This window comes from Pangasianodon hypophthalmus, chromosome 16 (assembly GCF_027358585.1).
Source record: "Pangasianodon hypophthalmus isolate fPanHyp1 chromosome 16, fPanHyp1.pri, whole genome shotgun sequence".
NCBI classification, from domain to species: Eukaryota; Metazoa; Chordata; class Actinopteri; order Siluriformes; family Pangasiidae; genus Pangasianodon; species Pangasianodon hypophthalmus.
The window spans coordinates 18822786-18850246 of NC_069725.1; the positions used below are offsets into that span (position 1 = coordinate 18822786).

At 36.8% G+C, this 27461-nt stretch overlaps 2 protein-coding genes across 3 annotated transcripts; one reads left to right on the forward strand and one right to left on the reverse strand.

Annotated features, from left to right (window-relative positions):
• Positions 1 to 10180, reverse strand: idh3g (isocitrate dehydrogenase (NAD(+)) 3 non-catalytic subunit gamma). The gene is made up of 14 exons (XM_026920788.3): positions 10045 to 10180; positions 9418 to 9465; positions 8710 to 8721; positions 8518 to 8615; positions 7884 to 7999; positions 6458 to 6518; positions 6043 to 6175; positions 5681 to 5814; positions 4042 to 4144; positions 3680 to 3826; positions 3361 to 3455; positions 2786 to 2846; positions 1028 to 1162; positions 1 to 767 (listed from the first exon to the last, which is right to left on the reverse strand). The coding sequence occupies exons 1-13, from the start codon at positions 10114 to 10116 to the stop codon at positions 1061 to 1063; spliced, it is 1182 nt and encodes a 393-aa protein (XP_026776589.2). The 5' UTR covers positions 10117 to 10180; the 3' UTR covers positions 1 to 767; positions 1028 to 1060.
• On the forward strand, positions 9732 to 27444 carry fam3a (FAM3 metabolism regulating signaling molecule A). Of its 2 annotated transcripts, none has more exons than XM_026920790.3 (10): positions 9732 to 9754; positions 16939 to 16995; positions 20466 to 20573; positions 21724 to 21747; positions 21835 to 21958; positions 24132 to 24190; positions 25636 to 25686; positions 25759 to 25843; positions 26052 to 26178; positions 26565 to 27444. In XM_026920790.3, exons 2-10 carry the CDS (start codon positions 16983 to 16985, stop codon positions 26661 to 26663), a joined length of 690 nt encoding a protein of 229 aa, XP_026776591.1. In that variant the 5' UTR covers positions 9732 to 9754; positions 16939 to 16982; the 3' UTR covers positions 26664 to 27444. The 2 variants fall into 2 exon arrangements, with proteins under 2 accessions (XP_026776591.1, XP_026776590.1); XM_026920789.3 differs by lacking the exon at positions 9732 to 9754 and adding an exon at positions 12789 to 13119.
• The last annotated feature ends 17 nt before the right edge of the window (positions 27445 to 27461 follow it).

Below are 27461 nucleotides of genomic sequence, written 5' to 3' on the forward strand. Positions count from 1 at the left end.
GAAGTTTATAAACCACTTTATTGATGTAAAATGTCAGTGCCGATACATGTTAAACCATACAATTCTTTTTTTTTTCCAGAATGCAACAATGTAACAATGGAAATGCAATAGGATATAAAGAATCAAACAAGATACCGTTTTACAGATAAATATTGCAGATAAGGTATGCATGTGAAAGAAATTGAACCGTGTTAAAATAGTAAGCACAAGATTAAACTTATGAACACTACTGTACTGAGCCAAAGGAAAAGGTCACTTAGAAATTTTGAGAATTCAATAAGGTTCCATATTTACATCCTGGGAACTTGAAAATATTAAGTTTCTTGGATAACTTATTATTTCCCTGAATATTAGATGATTTTAGAAAATACTGAACATAAATTAAGAAAAGTTTAATAAGCACCTTTATCAAATAATTTGGCCTACTTTTGTCTATAGCTGGGACAGAACAATGGATTTCATGAATGATTAAATAAACCACTCCAAAATGACTACATGGCTGCACGAAACATATTCTTGCAACTCAAGGTCGTTTAACCATGGAATGCTTTTTGACATTATAAACCATAACCTTGCACAATACCGCCACATAAATATCATATTAACACATAATATAACCGTTATGTTGCATGGCACGCATGTGGCCCTAGATGGACACCAAAAGAATCCAAACAAACTTCCAAGTCTTCCGATACAACCTGTAAACAGCATAAATACAGTATATCTTGATCCTCTGTCCATATGCTGGAGTGCTGATGTTCGAGAATCTGTGGAGAACATGATTTGTTAAAAAGAAATTGAAATGGCAAAGGGAGCAGAAAAGCATTTATCATTTAATCAAATTCCACCTGTGTGTGCACGGTATTAGTATTTTTAAATTCCTTTGTTGCATAATTCACTGATTATTTAATCAATGATGTATGCAGCAAAGGGTTAATCACTGATGATTAAACTTCAAACCAGCTCTTCCACATTACAAAATGATTCATCATTTTAGACACAGAGTTAATACACAGTGCTTCATTACCATTTATGGCTGTTGTGGTGTTTAGTTATGGCATTATAGCTCTGCAGTGAGGGGTCCACTGCTCTTGATGTTCCTCATGACGGACTGTACCACCTCCAAGGTCGTGCCCTGCCCTCCTATGTCTGCTGTATGCAACTACAACACAACAGGCAACATGAAAAAACTTAGCACTCTGTTAATACCATCCCATTTCTCAAATACATATACGCAATATGTACACTCTCCAGCCACTTTATGCAATTATCCTCATCCATGCAATTATCCAATCAGCCAATCAGCAGTGCATAAAATCATGCAGATACAAGTCAAGAGCTTCAGTTCATTTTCGCCTCAAATTGGACAGCAAACTACAAGTTTGGAAAAATACCAGGCAACATTTATCCAATCTTTAATTGTCCAGTTTCAATAAGCCTGTGCCCACTGTAGCCTCGGATTCCTGTTCTTGGCTGTTGTAGCCTATCGACCTCAAGGTTTGTCATGTTCTGAGATGCTTTTCTACTCACCATGGTTGTAAAGACTGGTTATTTGAGTTCTTATCAGCTCAAACCAGTATGGCCAGTCTTCTCTAACCTGTCTCATCAACAAAGCGTTTCACCCAAAGAACTGCCGCTCACTGGACGTTTTTTGTTTTTCGTTCCATTCTGTGTAAACTCGAGAGACTGTTGCGTGTAAACATCCCAGGAGATCATCAGTTTCTGAAATACTCAAACCCAACCATGCCACTGTCAAAATCACAGAGATCACATTTTTCCCCCTATTCTGATGTTTGATATAAACATTAGCTGAAACTCTTGGCCTGTATCTGCATGATTTTCTGCATTGCACTGCATGATTGGCCAATTGGATAACTGCATGAATGATCAGGAAGCAAGTGGCTAGTGAGTGTATTTAGACATGCATACATTTGTATAGTGCCCTTGAGTAAGGTTCTTAACCTTCAACTGCTCAACTTTATGCTTGGGTTGAATGCTGTCTCATTTGTAAGTCACTTTGGATAAAAGTCAATACATGTACATGCACAATCAGTGAGATTTGAATGTGACCAAAAAGGGTAGCCAATTTCTAAACAAACAAAGTTTTGTGTGCTTTTTAAAATGAAAAGGAGGAAGAGTTAGTGTGTGTCTGTGGGAGCGATTGTTCTGCATTGGCTGAGCTGCATTACTGTTCATCATTTAGTCGTCTTTTTGTTGTTTTTCAGCTCTCTGTGAGCTTAGCTTCATATGAGGCTTCATAGGCATCACTAAATGTACATGTGCCACGGACACACCTGGTAATTTACAGGTGATTTATAATATAATTCATTAATAAGACCGGTATCATTTATAATTCATTAATAAGAATTTGCACACACTTGTGTTGCAACTGTGAACACACTTGAGTGGGTACAACTGTATAAGCAATTTATTTTAAAGGAGAACATCCTTGATCGTAATCTCTGGCTATCAGATAATGAGTGAGTTGAGCTTTTGCAGCATAACAATAATGAATTCCGGCTTGAAAGATATGGTTGCAGGGAGTGCTGCACACGGGCAGGTACCAGTGATTTTCTTTGTCAAAGTGCCATTGTTATGCATATAAGCCTCTCATGCTTACAACTGCAGTAAATATCCAAAATATCTGCCTGAAACATGTTATACAAGTCCAGCAGGGTTACAGATTAAGAAAACAAAGCAGTGCTAGGGGATGTATTATTATCATCTGCCTCTGTTTCATAAGAATAGGAACTCATGGGATAGCTGCAGAATAAGTTGTCCTTACCTGAGTCTCGTTCATAGTGGTGAAAATCGCATTACGGATCATGCTGGCATACTCGTGAAGTCTAAAGAAGAAAAGTGAAGAATAGATTACACAGATTAACATTAATTTTTGGTAAGTGCTTTTATGCATAATTACACATTAGCTAGACTACAGATTAAGTGGAAGAGTTGAGAGGTAAAGGCCCAAAAATCATTTTCTGGTAGTTCAAGGGCCAGAAGCAACAAGTATAAGTGCAGTCTAAACAAGTCATTTCTTGTGTAGAAAAACAGCCACAGACAGCATGGTTAAATTCAAAATTAGACTTAATGTGTAGCTATGTCTATGCAATCACCCCTTAATGTTATAAAATGATTTAATAATTCAAAAAAGTAAATAAATAAACAAATCAATAAGTAACAGCCACACAGTAGTATGATTTAGGCCCCAAAATGTCTGGATCCAGCTTGGCCCCTGATTACAGGTGCTAAGAGAAATGACTAACGTCTCAAACAGAACATTATGTCAAATCATCATGTGTGGCGACAGCTGAAAATAACAGACAGGGAGGGTCAGTGTGACTGACATGCTGAACTTACCTGAGGTGATCCAGCATGAGACAGCTGGCCAGTAGCATTGCAGTGGGGTTGGCAATGTTCCGGCCAGCGATGCTCTTCCCTGTGTTCCTAGTGGCCTGTCAGAACAATAAATCCGCAAATCAATCCAATATAATCAGCACAAAATGAATTAACAACAATATCAATCAAACGTATGTACCGAATGTTTATTTTGCACATTTAAAAAATACACACACACACACACACAGAGGAAAACAACTAATTTAAGCTTTTCATTAAAATCGATTTAACCTTTGTCCTTGTTTCAAATACATCATCTTCTCGGCTAACGTGTACTCACTGTTTCAAAAACAGCATAATCATTCCCGTAGTTGGCTCCGGGGACCAGCCCGGGTCCGCCCACTAGCCCGGCACACACGTTGCTGACCACGTTACCATACAGATTAGGCATCACCATGACATCAAACTGGTGGGGCTTGGAAACAAGCTGGGACAAAATACAATGCAAAAAAAAAAAAAAAAGCCACACCACAAAATGAGAAGGCAACAACAATGAGGCTTTTTTAAAGAGTAAATTAGTATAATATGGTGAGTTAGTATTATATTAATATAAATATGTATTAGTTATCGATGCCACATGGCTTGAAAACACAGACAGGGCATACAGAACTCTGAATTTTTAGAATTATGACCTATGCTCACCTGCATAGTGGTGTTGTCTACAATCATGCTGTCGAAGGCAATGTCAGGGTATCCAGCGGCCACCTCCTTACAGCATTGGAGAAAGAGGCCATCGCCTAGTTTCCTGTTGAGACAAACAGAGAGGGAAAGACAGGCAGATAGCGAGGGAGAAAGACAGCGATAGACAGAGAGAGGGAAACACAGAGTGAGGGAAACAGAGAGACAGACAGAGATAGAAAGAGACAGACAGGCAGAAAAACACTGATTCAGGAATCTGCTTATGGATCATGTGCCAATGTAGCTATATATTGATTTAGAAGAGTAACTACATAATGACTGACAGCTGGACACTCAAGGCAACAGGAAGATTTGTGCAGTTACAACTTTAAAAAAAAAAAAAAAAAAAAAAAACTACGTTGAATAGCAAGAATTGGTTTTATTTCATCAAGTTTGCTCTTGAGGTGCTCACTCTGTTCCAATATCGCTCTAGCACGCTAAACGGAAAATATACGCTCCAAGTCAAGGACTGCACCTGCTTGAATTATCCTATTAAAATGAATTGTACTTGATATGAAATTTGAGTGAGGCAAGCCTAGGTTAGACTACGTTCAAATCTTACGAGATTATCATCAATTCAAAGCTCCGCAAGTGCCAGGAAACCACTTAGACTTACAAGTGTTGCTCAAGATTGAATTCAGTTTGTTTATATAAATCATCTGCAGTTTCTCAAGTACTGTATACTATTTATGTGCGATTTAAACCTCTAAACTGAGACAGGTCTTTTGTTGGTTTATTATAACTGCTGCAACAGGAGCGAAAAATTCAATTCAGTGAGCAAGCCAGAGGTGAGCGTGCCAAGGAAAAAGCTAAGGTCAAATTTTGAATGCTCCATCCTCACTGTGCTCCCACCACTGATGTATATATGAGCGGACGTTGTAACAGGGATTCAAAAGTGAAGCCAAATCGTCTCGCACATTGGGCCTCATTTAGCAAGCTGGATATGAACGGATTTATGTGCAATTTGTTCATATGATCATTTACCCCAAATATTTCTCATTCATGAAAAGCCTGTAAATTTGGAAAAATCTCATATTTTCATATAAATATGATATGATAAATATAATCTTACTCCTGTGTAAATATACACATAAGACTTCCTAATGTAAACCTCGATTGATCGGGTTCGAATATTATAATTTGCAATGAGTTATTTTTATATATGGATTACACTGTCAAGTTCAAATCACTTGTTTATTTCAAATACACACGAATGATTTTTTTTTTTTTTTTAACATATAGGCCTAAACGGCATTAAGCAAACATTACATACTTCCTTGGATATTTAAAGACTGGTATGATTTTTTTTTAATAAGTCAGTAATAAGTCAGCGTTACATGGCAGCGTTAATTCTTAACGTCCTTTAATGACATTGACTATACGTTCTCTGGACTCCAGTACTAACAAATTTGGTAGGAGGCTCAGGCTTCTGGACTTTTTTGTGGTAGAATACACTTCAAAGTGATAATAAGTAATAGTTGAATACCAAGGAAGGAGAGAATTAAACTGTTTTTTGGCATAAAAGGTCATACTGGTATATTAAACTGTAGCGAGGACATGTTGGCACATGATGCGTTTCTATTAAACATGAATAATAACTCACATGATGTTAGCCTTGTGTACAGCTGTGACCCTGCGTCGCCCTTTCTCTCTGGCCAACTTGAAGGCGTACTCAGCAATACGCAGAGAGTTGTTCCGTGTGATGATCTTTAGGGATTCCACCACACCGGGTACACTCTAACACACACACACACACACACAGAGAGAGAGATGACCAGATGCTTTGATCACCTTTATAATGTGGACTAATTGTAGTGACAGGAAGGTGACACAATGAAGAAGCCAGGCTTGTGAACAGGAAGGGAATAGAACTGCAATTAAGACCAGTTGAGCAGTATCATTAAAAGCAAAAGCAAAAGAAAGAAAGCGAGGGCACTGATGAATGGAGGGGTAGCTAGTGTTTACCTCATGCTCAAGGCTGCTGTATTCGCCCTCGGTGTTCTCTCTAATGATGATGATGTCAATGTTCTTGTGGCGGGTCTGAACCCCCGGCAAGGACTGGCAGTGCATCACATTAGCATACAGGTCCAGACTGGTGCTGAGAGACGTAGGGAAGGATGAATTTAAAATAAAATCAAAAAAAAAAAAAAAAAAAAACAACACACAGAAAGAGAGAGTAAGACAGAGAGAGAGAGAGAGAGAGAGAGAGATTATAAGAGAGAGATTAAAATGGACAGCCGCGGAAGAGATGCAAATACCAAGTTAAACCATGCTGTTACTAACAACAAAATCTGACAGTCTACTGCAGAGGGGAAAAAAAAATCTCATGTCCTTTTAGAAAGTATATCAGTAGACAATTACAGAAATACAGAAGTCTTACCGGAGAAGATTGTTCCTTGACTTGTGTGACGGAGGCAGTGTGTGGTTTGTCTCAATGTTACCTACAAAAAAGGAACTTATCAAAGCACAAAACCTGCACAAAAAGCCTAAGTTCATGGCATGATTAAAGCTTTATACTTAATATTAAATAGTCATAAAATATACACAAATATTCAGAAGTATAATACGGCACTGTGATGGATTTGTAAACATGGCAGTGCCATTTCATCAACCTCATTAATGTTATCTTTTATATAATGGAAATTTGAGCATTATTGCGCTCCACTAAGGCTGTGAAAGATGACAGTTTTGATAATCAATTAATAATTTTTTTCGATTAATCAGTTTGTTGGGTTGCCATTCCATCAACTAATACTACAGAACTCATATGTAGACTTAATTAAATAAGAGGACACTAACTAATATACACTCTTTTACAGCAGTACTTCAGCAGTACTTCCAATGAACCAATCTTTCCTGCATTTCTAGCCATGATTTTTTTTTTTCAATTACAACCAGAAAGTTTCAAAATAAATGTGACTATCCACTGACTGTCTCGCTAACAAACACTCATATGCTAAATTCATTTGGCTCGCCGTGTTTGTGTCAGGCGAATCGTTTTCAGTGTGTGGAATCGACTCCGAAGCTTTGTAGCTGACTCTTAATTTTCAACGCCTGGATTCAGTGAATCGACTCTTTTGGGATCAACTCCCAGAACCACTGATGTGAGCCCAAAGCAGGATGGCGATCTGATACACAACATATATTAAAAATATTAAGGAAATGAAGTGATGTAGTATTTATAAACAATAACGAGTTGAGCATTTTTTAACTATTTTAATCTAATTGACTCAAACTGCTTCGCTACTTGTGATGTGAAGTGACAATGTTAGTTGTTGCAGCCCTATACTTCATTATTATTGCATTATCCACTTCGTTGTTATAAAGCCTTACAATACAGTATTACATTTCTATATGAACCTTTAATGATTGCCTCAAGCCTGGTCTAATTTATTACACTGGACATACCTATGTCGATTCTTTGTACTGCTTCACTGTTTTGTTTTTTCACCCCATTCAATTGGGTAAGAAGTAGAACCTACTACACTCACACCACATCTTCTGTACAACATCTTCAGACACTCTCTCGCTTAAGTTATAAAAGATGTGAGAAAATGAACGAAAAAAACCCCAGTAAATTTCTGATATGATTTTGAAAATGTTATGAATAAAAAAAAAATACAATAAATTTGTGGACAACAACTGATCAGAAGGTTTAAATGACATGAAATGGCATGTTACATGAAATATTATTTGAGATAAGAAGCAAATAAAAGTTAAGTGTTAAAACAGCGCACAACAAATTTGAAAAATCTTAGATTACTTCTCACAAGAAGGTTTAACATAAACAATAGCAGAGCGCTAACCCTTAAGAGCGACTCCATTACGGCGTATAGCTGTGATGGCGTTGTTGATGTCGTCCTCGTTAGTTAGGGAAGAGTTGACATTGACCACCTCAAAGTCCACAGGAACGCAGCTGAACCTGCAACGCAGTAATAAAACACTTTCAGCCTGTATATAACAGTCAGCTCCAGAAATAGTGGATAAAGATTGATTAAAAAAAAAAATCTTTGGGATTGAATACTAAAAATATGAGAGAACCTTTATTTGAATATAATTTATTCTAAGAAAATAAAATCCTTATTAAATATTCTGTATTAAATTAATATTAATATTCTGTTTAAAGTTTAAATTAAAAAAAAAAAAAAAAAAAAAAAAAAAAAAAAAAAAACACACTATGGAAACTAGATCAGTCTGTTTGTAGATAGAAAGCTAAACCAAACTAGGAATTGTGTGGTCAATACAAAAGAAAATAAAATAATAGGGAACATTTAATGTGTATGGAGATAAATAGTGACATTGTCATTTATTCCTGTTTGTTTCTACTCTGAAGTCACAGACATTCAAGTCAGAGCTTTCAGAAAAGTTCAGAGTAGACGTGAACGCTTTTTTTACATCACGTTACGTTATACTGACAGAGAAAGTGTTCTCGAGACTGACCTGAAGAGCTCTCGCACGTGGTTAAGCAGCTCTGGGCCGATCCCGTCTCCTGGGATCAGTGTCACCGTGTGTCTGCCTCCATATCTTGCAGGGGGAGGCTGAGGACATCAACACATTGTTCAGACTTATGCATTTGTCATGCTGTGGCACGTACAAGTGTTCATATTCTTGAAACGTGTGCATGATACTTACAATGCTTTTTCCCTTAGGGGTGAAACCCGATGAGAGGAGAAAAGAGGAGGTTAGAGACACAGAGAGAGAGTATTACAAAAGTCAAATAGACAATGGGATGCATGATACAAGAACAGGTTAAACATTTCTTTGTGGACAAATGGGATCAGTGCATGCCTAGAATTGTTCTAGTCACTAAGATTATTCAGTGTTGTCTTGAAGGGATGTGACTCTGTCTTCGCAACTCCTGACTGAATTTAGGTTTTAATGCTTTTTTTTTTTAGATTTGCAGTGGAAAATCCACCCTGAACAATCTGCATCTTAATCTTTATAACTAACATGTAATGAAATGCTGAGTTGTTTGTTTGAGAAGTTTGTTTAAACTTCTTTCTTTCTTGCTGTTGACCATGTTGGTCTACATTCACTTAACACTTAACTTCTACCTTACCCACAATGCCATTCAACTACCTGCTGATAGTGGCACCAGTGTCAGTTCATTTCTACCTAAGGAGAGTGATGCAGCTTTGCTTTAGTCCTTTAGTCTTTACTCTGTCTAGCTCTCTCTAGTCTTCATCTGTACACTCAAATAAATCAGCCAATAAATTAGCACCGAAATCACTAACACATCACATATATTTCAGTATCAACATATCTACTTGTGGTTCAGAGTGGAGTTTTCCTTTAACAGCCAAACTGTAATCTATATCAGCCAACAAAATCTATACCCACTGTGTATGTAGATTTCTCCCTTTGGGTGGAGAGTGCTGTTCCAAATACCTAAGGAGAAAATAGTTAGATACACAGTTAGTCACAGCCAGCACGATTACTATCATGTAAGTAATTTTGGTCATTTTAGAGGATGGAATGTGGCATGTCTTTGAGCTCCCTGTTTAAAACTGTGTGCACATATTCTTTTCTTTCCCACCAGTTTTCCGACAAATCCCACCTCCGGCGCTCGAATTGGATGTAGTGTCCCCTGTGCTGTGCTCTGATTGGTCAGTTGCTTATACAGACAAGCGAAGAGCCAATCCTAACGCAAAGGTGGGATTTCTCTGAAGGAATTCAGGTACCAGCTAGTTTGCATGGCTAATATAACTCACGTTAGCACAAGTGTTTTCTGTTATTTCTACAAGAATATTTGAACTTATTCTCTGTTTTTACAAAGATTTATACGTTTTATTTCAGGATTTCTATGCTAAACAGCTTTGTTATACGTGTAGGTCATTTACAAGCTAGCCGCACCTTTTGGCAAACTGCCATGCGGTAAATTGATTTTTTATAAATACAGTAATATGAAAGTTATAACTTTACTTTGTCCAATAAATGTATAAATAGAAATAATAACTAATATCTTACTTTAACTGTATTTCCCAGCCGTATTGGCTTTAGAGCTTTGGAGAGAGACAGCACTGCTCTGGAGGTCGCCATCTTAGATTTCAGGGTACCAAAGCACGGTTGAATCCCAAATGCTTGTATGCTCCCTATATAAGTGTACTACATAGGCTTTACTGTACTTGGTTTTTACACCAAATATAGTGCGCTATATTTTAATAAGGAGCCGTTTGGGATTTAGCCAACTTTGTTGGCTTGTTTCTGCATGTACTGGGACACTGATTGATTTTATTTTTTACTTATTTATTCTTTGAACGTTTTACAAAAATATTTTTCAAACTGAATATGTTCATTTACATGCTATATTAAAAACTAAAAATTAAATTAAATTACATGTAAAATGTAACAATATATTGTTAGATATATATAGTTGGCCATATACTAAACATATATAGCCATATATAGTAATTTTTTTTTTTTTGAAAACTTCTTCACATGGTCCAGCTAACAAACAAGATACTTATACTTTGAATTCATAATTAAATACATACATAGTTTAAGTGTGTTTGGGAAAATCTTTGGAAAACTAAATATATACTTTTTAAAATAATTTATGAAAATAGCAATCATAAATTGCTATTTTATACACTCATTTGACCAAGAGGTCTATACAAAGAGTAGCCTGTGTACACATGTATCAAAACCCATCAATGTTATGTGACGGCTTTGTGGTATTTCCTAGTAACGTGGTGAATGCATATCTGACAGAGAATTATACACTCAGTTGACCATTTTATCAGGTTCACTTCTCATCACAGTAGTGATATGACATGCTAATGACATGCTAGTGATATGTTAGGGTGTGTGGTGCTGGGATGAGTGTATCAGGTGCTGCAGTGTGACACACATGCTAGTAATGTTAGGGTGTGTGTCACACATATGCTAGTAACATGTTAGGGTGTGTGGTGCTGGGATGAGTGTATCAGGTACTGCAGTGTCTCACACACACATGCTAGTGACTTGTTAGGGTGTGTGGCACTGATATGAGTGTATCAGGTGTCAGTTAATGCTGATCTGAGAAACAATCCATTACAACAAAATACCTAGTGACAGCTGGTGGTTATATAAGCTGGGAGGCTAAAATCTAATATCTATTCTGATATCTACCAATAGCTCAATAATGAAACTATTAGGATTGAGCAATGCATTATATGACAAGGTCTCATCGATGTGGGGCAAACTATAACACACACACACACACACAGTTAAAGACAAATAGGCAGATGCAGTCACAATTTCTACAGCATCTCCTCCGAATACCAAACATGCTCAACAGAAAAGTTGTAACCCTTTCATTAAAAAAAAAGTCACTAAACTTACATTCTGTCATCTGTCAGTTTCTCCTCCAAAGGCATTTTGGGGAGAAAAGGATGACAGACTAAATAAACTGTATGTTGATTACAATAATTATACCCCACTGCAGCTGAATTCTTGAATCAGAAGTTGTTGATTAATTTTCTATAGCAGCACAGATCTGAATATTTACGACTGTAACATTAAACTTAGGTTTATACTAATGCGCATATTCTAATATGTTTTCATTCCTATAACAGCTCATTCACAGGGACTTCTATGGTGGACGCTCCACATAATCTAAGCTTATTCACAAAGGGTCGGTGTGGGTGCAGGGTTTCATTCCAACCAAGCAGAAGCCACACCTGAGTCTACTGAAAGCCAGAATCAACTGATTGAAAAGAATGAGGTGTGGCTCATGTTGTTGTGGCTCATGGTATTATCATACAACAAAGAAGAGCGTATAATCATTGATATGGTAAATTTTCTTTTAGGCAACGTTTATTTCAAGTTTATGGGAGGAGTGTCAGTGCTTTGCAACAGTAAGAGTCAATATGTTTCCTGAAGTTAGTTCCTGTATCGCAGATGTTCCATAACATTAAATGTAACTATGAACAGTAATTAAAAAATACAATGTTCATTAATAAATTCAAACTTGTATTCTTTAGCAATTCACTGTGGTATAAGTGGATGTACAAACTCTACATAAATACTCAGGTTTAAGGTTTGTTTAGCCTATTTTGTCATTTGTCTGTCTATCTATCTATCTATCTATCTATCTATCTATCTATCTATACAGTCTGGGTTAGAAGGAAATCAGCCTCAGTCCTCAGCCTCAGTTGTATTTTATATGTGTATATATATATATATATATATATATATATATATATATATATATATATATATATACTTCATATATATATGAAAATTAGTAGTGCTGTGCTTGGTTCCATAAAATATCCCAAAAAATAAAAATAGAAGCCACCTTAAGATATTTATTAACAGTAAATAATCTGATGAAGATGCAAAAAAATATTTTATGTCAAGGTCTTTTTTATACTTGAAAGACATGGGGTTTTAGCCCCGCTAGCCTATTTATACCAGCTACCCCTGTAAATATCCCTCCAATGGTGTCCTGGGTTGAGAAAGTGGCCACTGATAAAGGGCTAGAACACACTGCTGATGGAAAAAGTATGCTACAGATGCAAACAATGCACTACAGTCACTACTAACACTATACTATATACATATATATATATATATATATATATATATATATATATATATATATATATATATATATATATACACACACACAAAAGAGTTAGTGCATAGTATAAGTAGGTGAATTGGGATGCAGTATCTTAGAGAATGAACGGCAGGTATTCATGGGGCAGGTGCTAGAGATTGTCACGTGGTCTGTGACGTATTCCTCCTGCAACACAACCCGGAAATAAAGACGCTCTTGCGCTGGTGCAGAGTAATATTTGCTTATCTCTGTTTGCTTTAGGATCCGCTGCTATATCCTGAACATTCTGCGCTGATTTGAGGATCAGTGGATGGGAAGTGTTCAGTGGATGAGGCGTTTATGAGCAGTGCGGGATTAGGAGATGTTTTGATCATGTGCGCTGTAGTGCGGGTTCGCGGCACAGGATTCAGTCACGCGCGCACTTCACTCTGTCCCCGCTGCTTTCTGGAAACTTCCTGACTGAAACACAAACAACGAAGACACTCAAGACATCAACGGTAATTCAGCTTGTCTTGTCATTCGCAGCCAGTGACCTGTAGCTGATGCTAGATCCGTTAGCTAGCAACGAAATTAGCCAACTAGGTAGCGTTAGCAACGCAGACACGTTCAGATTTGCTTGTGTACAAATCATGTCATCCCGGAAGTCGCACGTGTTTATGGTATGTTGATCGCAGCAGGTGTGTTTGTCAGTAGTGTCTCCAGAGGCGGAGTGTTGGCTTAAATCCTCAGCAGTGACTTGTGTCTTTAAAATCCTGTGTTGTTCTGCTTCTTGCATTTGAGGGCTGGAAACATATCCTGTCCTGCTCTAATCTAGGAAATGATACTCTCTTTCCTTCAATTGTGTGTATTATTGTGCAACAAACATGTTGCAGTGCATTGTGGGATTTGGGTAGTGTACTGGACAGGGAGTTATTCATCCATTATTCTTCTGGACATGACTACAAATGTCAAAACTCTCTAAATGGTGTACTAACTAGATGGGTCATTCCTGATATTGGGTGCCTTTTTTTTATTTTTTTTTATTTTTATTTTTTATTTTTTAAATTAAACATCCATCCATCCATCCATCCATCCATTTTCTGTACTGCTTATCCTACACAGGGACCCTGGAGCCTATCCCAGGGGACACCCTGGACGGGGTGCCAATCCATCGCAGGGAGCAATCTCTCTCTCTCTCTGTCTCTCTCTCTCTCTCACACACTCTCACACACTCACACACACACACACACACACACTCTCACACTCTCACACACACACACACACACACACACACACTCTCACTCACACACACACTCTCACACACACACACACACACTCTCACACACACACACACACACACACACACTCTCACACACACACACACACAATCACACACTACAGACAGCACATGTCTTTGGACTAGGGGAGGAAACCGGAGTACCCAGAGGAAACCCCCTGAAGCACGGGGAGAAAATGCAAACACTACACACACACAGGGTGAAGGCGGGATTCGAACCTTGTAAACATTGTTTTTATTATTATGTTTTGTTTGATTATAAAAGGGACATGTTAAAAGTTTCAAAACTAATTTTAGTCAAGCATACAAACTGTAGCGTCTGTTAAAACATTTTAATGAAGTGTGTGACCCAGGTCGTCCTCCCTGTTAGGGATATGTGGTGCATAACAGTTTGAAAGACTTATGTGCAACACAGCATTATCTAAGAGTTAATATGTCCCTTTTCAACTTAAATTTAAACTTATTCTTTATTTAAAAAAACAGATATTTTATGAACTTTGTGTCTGATTTCACACCAGCACACAATTTCACATTTTTGTTTTAGATAAAAATGAATGCTAGTAGTATCTTTTTGATTATTATTATAGGTACAAGCTTGGGCCTCCTTTTATGCAATAATTTACAACAAAAATATGAATTACTCCTAGTAAATTAAATTAAAGACAAAAAAACTCATGCATATCAGGGTGGACACAGCCATAAGAGAGTAGACGAATCAAAGATAATCAGGAATTTATGTTTTTTTTTTTTTTTATAAATATAAAATTTACTCATGAAATCGACTTACGTGAGCTCAAATACTGGTAAAATATATATATATATATATATATATATATATATATATATATATATATATATATATATATATATACATATAATAAATGTCAAAAAATGGGAACAGAAAGACAAAATGGTCCAGTAAAAGCCCCCGAAATTGAAAAAAACATTGTGTCTTTTAAATTTCATGACGTAAAAAAATAATTAAAATGATTAAAAACAGCTTACAAAATTAAATTACATTAAAACAATTAATAATGATGGTTAACACCTAGTAAAACAGATTACAAGATTTAAAATAGTAATAAAAATAATAATAATAATAATAATAATAATAATGTAAAATGCAATTTTAACATCAAAATCAGATTTCAAGATTAGAAACCTTTTAAACAGTACTTAAAAGCAATTAAAAGCAACCTCATGTAAAAACAGTAACTAGAAGCACCTAAGAAATTTAAAACCTTCTGAAAATCATGAATTTATACCACAACACACAAGTATAGAAACCATCATATGGTATAATCAAACTTTGTAGTTTCCTAACAGGTCTTCTAGATACTTCCATGTGAATTTATCTGTTTGTTCAGAGGCTGTGGCTCTTGCATTAGGCATAGTATCTGTCATCAGTATACCAGCTCATATCCTCTCGGCCAGAAGTATTTATCATATCCATTGCCGTGCATGCATTTTACCGTGACACTGATCCCTTCAACTTCTGAAATAATGCCAGGGTATTCTTCCTGATCTTAATTCACCACACACACCACTGGCCTGTATCGGTGGTTGTGATGTCCTCTGGCCTCCATTTGGTGTGATCTTGTTCAGGTTTGGAAAGTGTTGCAGCCGTGATGTGCATGGCTTCTTTAAGGTCATAACAGGGACAATCCATTATGCATGCTTTGATTTTGCATGCACAGCTGAGGTTGCGGTATTTCATTTTGCCTGGGCAGATGCTTCTTACCTCTTCAAGGTTCCCTTATGGCTCATAAAGGGGGCACCTAAGGCAAAAAGAGAAACTTTACCCCACCTCAAATAGTCATGAATGCAGGTCAGAACTGTGTGTGTGTGTGTGTGTGTGTGCGCGCGCGGAGGCGGGACTGTCTGCCTATCTCTCCACCATTTCTCTCTGTCTTTTTATAGGTATTGTCTTCTCCTTTCAGGATCATAATCATGGCGTTCCCTGTAAAGCTTCTGTCTCTCAGCTGCAATTAAAGGCATTCTTTAAAAGATGCACACTTAATATCAATATTTCTGCCATCACTCTAACCAAACTGAACAATAAGGCTATATAAAACACACATGCACGTCATAGATACACTATTTTGATGTCCACACTATTACGTAGATGTCGTTTGATGGTAACAAGTGGACTTTCTGACATCAAGTTAGCCATTACCCAGCGTGTGAGCAAAACCAAGACCAAGAATTTTATGCTTTTTAATCTGATTCTTTTGAAACTAGGACATTTTATTGCTTTTTCTCATATTTCTCCTAGTGGAGTGGACATGTTATGGTAGACATTAAAAGGAGGAGTTAGTGATTCACCTTCCACAGTTGTTTTCCATCCAAAAAGATGGTGAGCTCCAGGAAATGATGTCCATACTCTTTGTTTAAGGAGATAGGACTCAGACATAACAGGGTGGACAGTAACATGAGCGATATGTGGAAAATGTCTTACAAATATTGAGAAAATGAATCCTGCTGGGGAATAAATCTACAGTTTAGAGAGGACTTAAGCAAAACTTTTAAACAATATTGAAAGATTGAAACTTTTTTATGATTATACCTCATATCTCCATCACAAAAACAGAATACACAACTCTAGGGACATGTGAAAACTAGTGTCTGATGAATAAAAACAGTGTAAAATGTATAAAATTATTTATTGGGGTAGACTGCATAATGTTTACCACTTGAAAAGTCTTCATTATTTTAGTAAGACTTTTAGAAATTATATTGTTTAACATTTTACATAATAAATACTATGATCTGTCCTGGGGATGGAAAAGGCACCGAATTATAGGAAAGATCTAGATATATGCGTGTTCAGATTAGCTGGTTTCCCAAACTGGTCCTTGTATAACACAGATAATCATTTTTGTATTTGCTTCCACAACTATGTGTTTAAGGTGGCTTGTGAGATAAGGGGAAAAAAATGTGAACTGTCAGGGCCGGTACACAAGACCGGTTTGGGAAATACAGCTGAATATCTTCTCAGAAGACACGTCAGATTAATGCTCTACTTTCTCATTTCAATCAGGAGGCTCACCTTCTATACCATTCAGGATCTGCAGTCCGGATATCATGAGGCTGGCAGGTGCGTACACTTCTTACTTGTTGTGTGCTTGTATTTACAGAGTTTGTGTAGACAGCTTTGGGACAGAGAATACAATGTATATCTTTGTTGTATATGTAAGATGTTTAGATTAGAAATGGAAGAGGGAGGTAGCATAAGCATAGAGCCATTTAAAAGGGTAAAGTGTGATACAAGTGCTATAGCTCCAAAGACCAATCAGCTGACCAGAAACAAATGCAAGAGAGCCACTACGAAGAGAAAATCCATAACAGAACATGATCAGGAGTTCTAGTGCTCAGAATTGACGCACACTAGTTTAATTCCAGATTTATAATATAGGACTACTGTAACATATGAAAATTTTTTTATGTCAGTAACATACATACATGTAACACAAGTGACTAAAAACCAAACTAATATTAATTCCACTGACTTACAAGTCTAGTGGGAAGTGTTGTGTTGTGTTATAGGAAAATTCATGCTGTGGTGGTGTGATAAGACCCGGCGTGAAGCAGATGTTTAATATTTGACGCATGATTTTGTGTGCACGTGCAGATGCAGCAGGAACGTGAGCGGCATTGTTCACACACTCGCTGCATATCTTGTGTACAGCCAGAAGATTTAAGAGCGACATCTAATTGACAGCATGTCAGAGCCCAAACATCCCTGTCTGAAGGTTTAGGGATTTTATAGCGATGTTAAACAGATTGAAGAAATCTGACTCTCTCAAAACTTTCCGCTGTCGTCGTGATTATTGTCATGGTCTGCATCTCGCATCAAAAAAAAAAAAGTATTTGCTAATCTGGAAAAACCAGAAGGCTGATGTCCAAATCAGACTATGTGAAAGCTTTTAAAGTGACGTGGGTGGTTTTTAAAATTAAAGCAGGAACTGTAATAGGGAAAAAAACAGTTAGTGTTAGTATTCAATAATGGTCTAGAATCGTACATAAACTCATACAAGTATATGATTTGAGGCTTATTTAGAGGAGATAGAGGCACTACTGCAGTGTGTCAAGATAATGAAAAAGACTAAAATATCACAGAATAATTTAACCATGGGTTTGTCTGAATGTGACTCCCAGTAACAAAATATTAGCAAACAAAATCCATCTTCAATATTTCTAATATTAATTTGTAAAATAACTGAGTGAATGAAACAAAATGAGATTGTGAGTTTCTCTCAAGCAACCTTGATTTACAAATGATGAATCAAGTCTAAAGTTCTATCTGGATAGCATTAGTGTTAAATGGTGGGATGGAATAATTCCATCTTTTACAAGTGCTACTATGTCATTTTATTCATCAGTATTTTTGGGGTTTTTTTCCCCTTCTCTCTTCAGAAAATTCTGACCAAAAATTAATTAATTTTTAAATTATTATTAAATTTTTTTTTAATTAAAGTAAATTTATTTTAAAATTTATTTAAAATTTAATTTCAATTTTTTTTTTTTTTTTACATTTTTAAATAATTAATTAATTTGCAAATCGACCTCTCTGTGATTTTGTGGAATCTTGAATTGAAACCCTTTTTCGTAGCTGTGAGAAACACCATGTTTCGTCTTTGCCCTGCATCCAGACAGTTTAGAAATCTTTTCATCTGTCAAGAAGTAACAGACAGTCTCACAAAAATGTAGATATTGTTGTTCAAAGCACTTCGTAGCCCATTAGAAAAATATTTGTTGTTATTTCATGAAGTAAAATGCGTAATTGGAAATATGGTGAAGCTTTCTGTAAGGAGATATTTTTTAAGAGGGTGAGGAAATGTTTGTTTAAGAGAGGAAGGGTGTGCGAGAGAGTGATTATTTATAGCTGTTAGAATGTACATGAAAACAGGATCTAACTTGTTGCATAGACACAACATTAAATGAATTTTAAATTGAAGTTTTCATCAGTAAAAATGATGTTACCTTTTTTAATTAACAAAACACTGTAGTGAAAAGCAAACTGCTGTGGTGTAAGAAGAATAATTTAGCACTTATGGAAAAAAAAATGCATCACATCACTCTGTCGTTGATTATTTTCCTATAACAGTATGCGCCTTCATGTTTTATTCTTTACAATAGCACAATTACATTGTTTATGTTATAGTGTTCTGTAAAGAAATTTGTGTTGCAATAACGTGATCGCTGCGGCGTGAATTATGCAAAGATCCTGGTGAAAGCTGCTGGATACTTGTTCATCCTGTCTTAACTAATTGCCACCCGGGTTGAGAGTTTCACCCAGAAAAGCCACGTAGATCTTTTACTGCGTACCTCACCCTAAGAAGTAGGGAAGTGAACGAAAATTAACATGTAATATTGTTCCAAGGATCAACACAACCTGGTGCAACAAAAGAAAACACACCTAGATAGACATGTTCAACGTTCAAGTGCTGTAGGAACTCTTTAGGCCTTTCTTGAAGGTTGTGATTTTATGCAAACATGTTCAAATAATCACTGAACGTAGATCAACCGCTTTATCCTGGTCAGTGTTGCAGTGGATCCGGAGCCTATCCCAGAATCAATAAATGAGGCAAGAATACTACCAAAAGACCACACACACACACACACACACACACACACACACACACACACACACACACACACACACACTCACACCCTCACACCCTCACACCCTCATTCACGTCTAAGTGCAATTTAAAGGATATCCAATCCACCTACCCGCATGAGCTCAGGGATACTAGAGCTGTGACGTGGCAACACTATTCACTGTACCACCCATCGTTAAAGAATTTTAAATGTTAAAAAAAAATTAGTATTTTTTTATTTTTCCGCCTTTTCAATACATAATTTTTACAAAATACAACACTGTTGGCCAGCAGTTTGTTAGAAAACCTATATATATCGTAGTATCGTAGAAATGTCTTCAGGTATCATGATGTGATGTTTTTGCTATATCAAGCCCCCCCTTCTTTAAAGCACTAAACACTAAAAAACATTTAAAAAAAAAAAAAAAAAAAAAGAACAAATCAACCAATTAGCAGCCACATTCAGCCAACCGAACTGATAACTTTTCAAAATGGGAAGAACACAGAGTAGAGCATCAGGTGTCCATTTATTCTTATAATCAGCATTAATCTAATGGTCTCAGGCTCCATGATGTTTGTGTATCAACATTTTTCCATAGTGTTTATTCAAATCGTTTACTAAGTATAACCTGCCGTCCTGTTTTGCTGAGGTTTGCAGAATTACAGCAACTAGCTGTCAAAGGTGACCTAAATACTGCAGTCTTCATTCCTTAGTTAAGTGATCATATTTGCATACAAATCCCATTAGTCACGTTAGACTTCAGGAATGCAGCAAGCCCACTTCTTATGGCTGGTGCGAGCTTTGGAAGCTTGTGGAAATACAATTTCTGAGATGGAAATGAGTGTGCAGCCACACTGTGTTAAGCTTCTATGCAAAAGAGATTCGACTCGTGTACCCGACCTCACACCTGACGCCCTTCGTGTTCATGGTTTAATGTTGACTTTATCTCTCTCTACCTCGCAGGACCACTGCGTGCAGTCGGCGTCGTGTTCCTTGTAGGCTTGACTTGGCTTCTGGCAAGTTCCATACTAGGAGGAGATGGAGGTTCTGTCATGAAAATGTTCTTTACTGGTGAGCAGAAGAAAAGTATAAGTAGTTTTTATTAACATGTCGACAACGTTGTCTCTCCGGTTCGTTGCTAATCACATTGCAGAAGAGGAGATTTACTGGATATTATACCACTGCACAAAAGCTCAAATTTAACCATTAATGCTTTAACCCTAGTCAGGTTGCACTACTACTACTATTACTACTACTACTACTACTAATAATAATAATAATAATAATAATAATAATAATGGGCTTGATGGATTAACCCTGGTAAAACCATGGGGGTGGTTGGGTTGTACTACTACTACTACTACTACTACTACTACTACTACTACTAATAATAATAATAATAATAATAATAATAATAATAATAATGGGTTCCTGAGTGCTTTAACAGAAAAGCTTTTGCTTGTGAGTTCGAATCCCAATGATGGATTGACTGGCCTTGGTCTTTAGGTTAGAAGGATGGCATACTCTCTCTTCCCCTTCAATCAGTCATACTAACCAATCATGGGCTTCTTTGAGCTCATGTATGCGGAAGAGGGCAGATGGCGCTTTCCTCCGAGTGTATTACACTGCCCTGTGATTGAGAATGAGCAGGTGGGGGAATAATAATAATAATAATAATAATAATAATAATAGCAAATTTCTATCAAAGGTGGTGGTAAAAAAACACAATGTGAAAAAACACAATACACATTTTATATTTAAACACAAATTGTCAGAATGCTAATAAAATTAAAACTTTTTTTTAACTTTAGGCCATTGCTCTTTCACTTCAATTAACGTGTCTCATGAGCAAAGTGTAGATGTGTCGCAATGCCCTGTGCTCATATAACTGGCCTACGGTCATGCATGGCACTTACTGTACACGTGCTTCCCTGCTCCATGCTCGTGATTATCTTTAAGTGCATGTAATTCAAGGCATCCTTGCTTTCATTTTTTATGGACGTAATCTCACTTGTTACCTTTGTTCGGTACGTTCGATATTTTACTGAATGTTTTCATTCAAAATGAAAATAAAGTAAAAATTAATTTTATTTACTATATTTATTACTATTATTTATTACAATTCTACTAGTGTTACACTTATTGTTCTTTGCAGTAGTTTATTAATGTATATAGCTTTTTCATCTTTCACTGATCATTTCTAACTTTCTTTCATCCACAGGTACACAAGAGGAGCCCACTCCAGGTACAAACATTAGTAGTTGGGAACACTGCCTTATATCTTTGGTGTTAAAGTTTGGTTTAACAGTGCTCTCTGTCTCTTTTCTCCTAGAACCAGGGCCACGCAGGTACAAGTGCGGTCTCTCGGCCCCATGTCCTCCTAAACACCTCGCTTTCCGTTTGGTGTCGGGAGCTGCAAATGTTATTGGACCCAAGATCTGTTTGGAGGATAAAATGTAAGTATATTTCTCTGTTTGCTTTTCCATCTTTCCATGCTCAGAGTGTATTGTCAGATCGTCTCTCATTTCCATCGTGATCATCTCCATCAGGAGAATGATGAAATAAACATTAGCTTCTTTAACCAGTGTGTGGTTCCACTGCATGTGTTGAGGCCCTACTAAGTTTGGGCTCGGCCTAGAGGAATAGTGAAGGGTTAGTAACATGATAGGTGATAGGTAGCTGGATTGGTGGGGAACGAAGAGACTGAGGAACTGGGGATACACATAGAACGTTTATTACAACATACACAGTTCACACAGAACACACTTTGTAAGACAGCTTTAACAAGCCATAAGTTGAATAAGTTGAATACACCCTACTCTGGATTTACCCTCTTACCTAACTGCCAAGATAACACTAACTACTATTCTACCTTAAGCCTCGACAAAAATACAAAGGGTGGTACCCACCCACTTACCTAGTGTGTGCATGAGGACTGAACGATACAGGAGATCCTTCATCCCCACTGCCATCAGGCTTTACAACACCTTAGCCAATGGCAGTTGACTAATCACTATTCTCATTACTTTACCACTTCACTACTTTACTACTCTCACTAATTTCTACTACTTTTTACTACTCTTACTACTTTCTTTCTTACTTATCTACAAGACTACCTGAATTTCCCTTCAGGGATTAATAAAGTTTATTTTATCTTATCTTATCTTATGAGGGTTATGTACGTGCGTGTGTCTGCTGACCTGTTCGTCCTCCCTAGGCTTGCACCACGTAATGTTACGGTGATGTGTAGCAATGGGACAGACAATACAACACTAACATAGCAAAAATTGACACACACAGCAAACAGATAAAATAGCACGAAATTGCAAATGCACTAAGTCAGTAAACAGCATGTATGTGTGTGTGGGAGAGCCAAAGGACCTTGTTCGCCATCGCCGCCTTAATGCTTTAAAGATAGGGCTCCTCCCATTCCGGCGCATCCCCTTGATCATTGGCCCAGCGGTAACGATGACTGACACTCAGTCCATCAATCAGTCAGAGAGCTGCGGTGAAAGGGAAAGGAGAGAGAAAAGAGAGCAAGCAAGTGAGCAAAACAAGGCAGCAAACAGACAAACTAATACCTGTGCACGTAACAGCATGCCATTGTCTTCAGCCTCCTTCCTAATACTCTTAAAATGACTAAGACTAGAATTGTGCTAAAATTAATTCTAACAGTTGTTAAATTAAAGGATGAATCACTACAATGGCGTGCGACTATGAGACGATAATCAACAGTGAGGTGGTGTGACGTGAAGCGGAGTTATTTTCCTGTAACAGTATGTGTTTTATTGCTGTTTTACCACACCGATTTGTCAAAGCTAACAACGTCATGTACTTTTTATCCATTTATAGTTACATGTAACCTTATGGAACACCCACAACATTTAAACAAGCTAGTTTCTGTTATCACTAACATTACAGCAGCTATAAACAGTCATTCTATCAGAGGTCTCTCTTTTCTTTCCTGTCTTTATGACAAAATGCAGCTTTTCATGTTACCGAGAAACAGGAAACAGGAAAATTTCAGTAATTGCAGTAAAACTTAAAGTTAGAGCTTCACATCTGCATTGACACTGGAGACTCCATCATTAAATGTTAATGTCTCCTCGCAGAAAAACTGTTGATGATTATACATGTTTTTTTCTATACACATTTTTATATATATAATATATATATATATATAATATTAATATATAGTGTCCCTTTTATATATACAATTCCCTGTCAATGAGCTGTTAAGTATAGAAACAATAACGTATTAAAACTAGAATTAATCTAAAGTTTGCCTTGCAGGAAATGTGATTAAAGCAGTTATTTCATATGTCTGTTTCTTAGTTTAACTAACTACAGTTAAGTGGACAGAGAAACTATAAATGCATGTATATACAAAGGAGTTAAAAGTTTACTAAAGGTATATTCACACGTTTACACAAAGCAAATGTGCCGAAGTTTTATGCCCTGAGTTCCCACCCAGTTTAATCTCCGGTTGTAGACAATGCAATATTTTATTTCTGTACACAGTCATTTACTGCCTGCTTGAAGACTTTTCTCAGCCTGGAAACAAGCAGAGGTGTGCCTGCAATACATTATGAAGCAAATATAGTCTGATGACCTGCTTTGTTCTTTCAGGCTTATCAGCAGTGTGAAGGACAATGTTGGCAGAGGACTTAACATTGCCTTAGTAAATGGTAAGACTAAAGCTGCAGCTGTACATGTATAATAATGATGATGCAGAATATTATACGTCATTATACATGGAGACATTTTATGTGAAGAGAGTCTACATATCATTTCTACAATTAAAGCCTGCGTAGACTGCATTGCTCGAGAGCTAAACAAATGATCTGGCTTTGCTCATTTCCCTCAACAGTGCAAGACAAGCCACACTTACCGGCATGAAATGCATGTTATTTGGATCTTGTAAATGAGATGTGAACTCGTGTTCCCATTTTATTTCAGTATCTAGAAAGGATGAGTGTTAAAAGCCTTATAGTGCAACTATAGTGATGGGACTCACTGCCTCTTAAAGACTTTTCCATTTTAGTCCATATTAATGTCCTGTAAAATGAGGAAGGAATAAAACACAACAGGGTATGCTGTTATAGGAACATAATCAATGACAAAGTCGTGTAATGCAATCGGATGTGAAGTTTTTTACTGTTACCACCCCAAAGTTTTCCAACAAAATGTCCTGAAGTGTTATTACTTTTTTTTTTTTTTATTAATCAAAGAACAAGAAGTTCTACTTTTTTATCCGTTTTATCCTGTAGTTACATTTAATGCTGTGGAACATCTGCAAGACAAGTTAGTTCCTTCTCTCTTGAAGTTTATAAGATAAAAATATAGCTTTTCATGTTGCCAGACCTGAGAGTACAAAAGTCCTCTGTCCTGAAGAATTTTCCTTGTTGGAAAACTTAGCTACAGATTTACCTCTGACTGTTACAAAGCACCGACATTGGAGACTCCTTCCGGGGAAAAAAAACAAAAAAAAAACATCACCTTACAGAAAACTTTGCCATATTTACAATTACACACTTTTTTTTTAATCCATTCATGTGGAGTGTCCACCATACAAATCCCTGTGTATGTTGTTATTGTAGAAACTATAACGAATTAAAATGAGTGTATTAATGTAAACCTGTGATTTGCAGAGCTGCTGGTATAGAAAATTAATCAACACCTTCTGACCAATCAGAATCAAGAATTCAGCAGCACTGTGGTATAAATATAATTGTTGAATACTTATCTGATTGGATGTGCTATAGGGAATATATTTGTATGGTAATTATATAAAATATATATTGTTTGCCTCGCACCTCCAGGGTTGGGGGTTCAATTCCCACCTCCGCTCTTGCAGGTTCTGGCAGTGCTTCAGGGGTTTCTTCCCCCACTCCAAAGATGTCACAGTCCAAAATGTGTTGTAGGATGATTGGCATTTCAAAATTGTCCGTAGCGTGTGAATGGGGGTGTGAATGTGTGTGTCTGCAACCCTGTGTAGGATAAGTGGTACAGAAAATGCATGGATGGATGGATATTACCCGCCAGCACCCCCCCCCCCCCCCCCCTTTTTGTTAACAGTATGATGGTGACGATGATGATGATGATGATATTAACACTTTGTTCCTTTTGTCAGGGGTCACTGGAGAGCTTTTGGAAACAAAATCATTTGACATGTGGGAAGGAGGTTAGTTTCTTCAACTTGTATCTATTTGTTTTCGTCACAGACTGGTATAACCGTCTTTCTCGTTTTCCACAGATGTTTCTAATTTGCTGAAGTTTCTGCGACCTCTCCATGAAGGAACTCTAGTGTTTGTGGCGTCCTTTGACGATCCAGCCACCAAGTAAGAACACGCATACTATATCTCCAGCACACATCTTAAACCACCACTCCCTCTTGTGATGACTAAATCGATAATGAAATGCGAGGCTACTCCATAATCTCATAAACCCATCGCTATCAAATCCCTGTCTGGCTTTTAATAAGCACATAATATCTCTGTGTTCATTTAATGTCCTGGAATTAATGGCTAACTAATCTGCGGCTTTCAGGTTGAATGATGAGGCACGGCGGCTGTTTGAGGAGCTGGGCAGCACCGCAATAAAAGAGCTCGGATTTAGGGACAGCTGGGTGTTTGTGGGAGCCAAAGGAATAGAAAACAAAAGCCCATTTGAGCAGGTAGGACCAGCATTATTATAGTTAACAAAAAACACTACTATACATTTTTTTTTAATAAAATAAAATAAATTATTTAAATTAAATTCAGGACTCATTTCTAATAATGCTCCTATTTTTTTAAAAACTGAAAATAGTATGAAATTTCGAACTCTTATTAGTGCCTGCAAAGACTAACAGAGAAAGTAAGAATTAAAAAAAAATAAATAAATAAATGTAGGTGACAGCTTTAATCATTTTTTTCCGAATGTGCAACTACTGTATTTAAAAAATAAATAAATTAATTAATTAAATTAATTTAATTAAAAACCATTATTTAGCATGTTTATGTTGAATCTGTGTCACAAAGCCCCTCTCTGTCTCTCTCGTTTTTTTTTTTTTTCTATCAGCGAATGAAGAACAACAAAAGTAGTAATAAATATGAGGGCTGGCCGGAGTCTTTGGAGATGGATGGCTGCATTCCTTTACGCGCCCCACAAGAGAGCTAATCTCTCAATCGAACAAGCATGAAATAAGGAAATGCACAAACAACTTCAACACTGACTAAACTGGTTCAGTCAGGCACATGGTGGACTCTTGGATCACACTACCTAATCAGTTTCTTTTTAAAGAATTTTTAAAGAATTCCAGTTGGTAATACAAAATCTTTCTTGTAAAGGTGAGCCTCAACACAAATATAACACTTTTAGGACAGTAAATGTCAGTCATGACTTTACCCGTCTGGTGTATACTAGCCATAAACACTCACATTTTTATATGTAAAGCTTTAATTTATCTTGTCACTAATCCATGCATCCATTGACCAATGGCCCATCATGCTTCATGGGTAAACTTATAATATCTAGAAACATTCCTAGTAACTGGTGTTAGGGAGTGAAAGTGTTACACAGTAAGGAACGCCTGTCTTTGTTGTATATTTTTAATACATTTTTGCCATAATTAAATGAAGCGTGGCATGTAGTTGCTGTCAAAGTCATGGCAAGCTTAGGATTAACATTTTGGTTGTTTTTTTTTTTTTTCTAATTTTATAGTAAACAAATGAAGATGACTGCTGTATTTTAAGTAGAATTGTTCAAATAAAATATGAATGTGATATTATATGAACTCAAAAAGCATCATGCTGAAATAAGATTTTTTTTTTTTTTTCGGTCATGTTCCAAGCATCCTAGGTGGTGGAGTTATCATACTGTGGCCACTAGAGGGTGACACAGATTCAAGAATGTGTATGAAATCTAACTATGCTGTCCAATAAACTACTGTATATACTTATACAGGTGGCCATACTT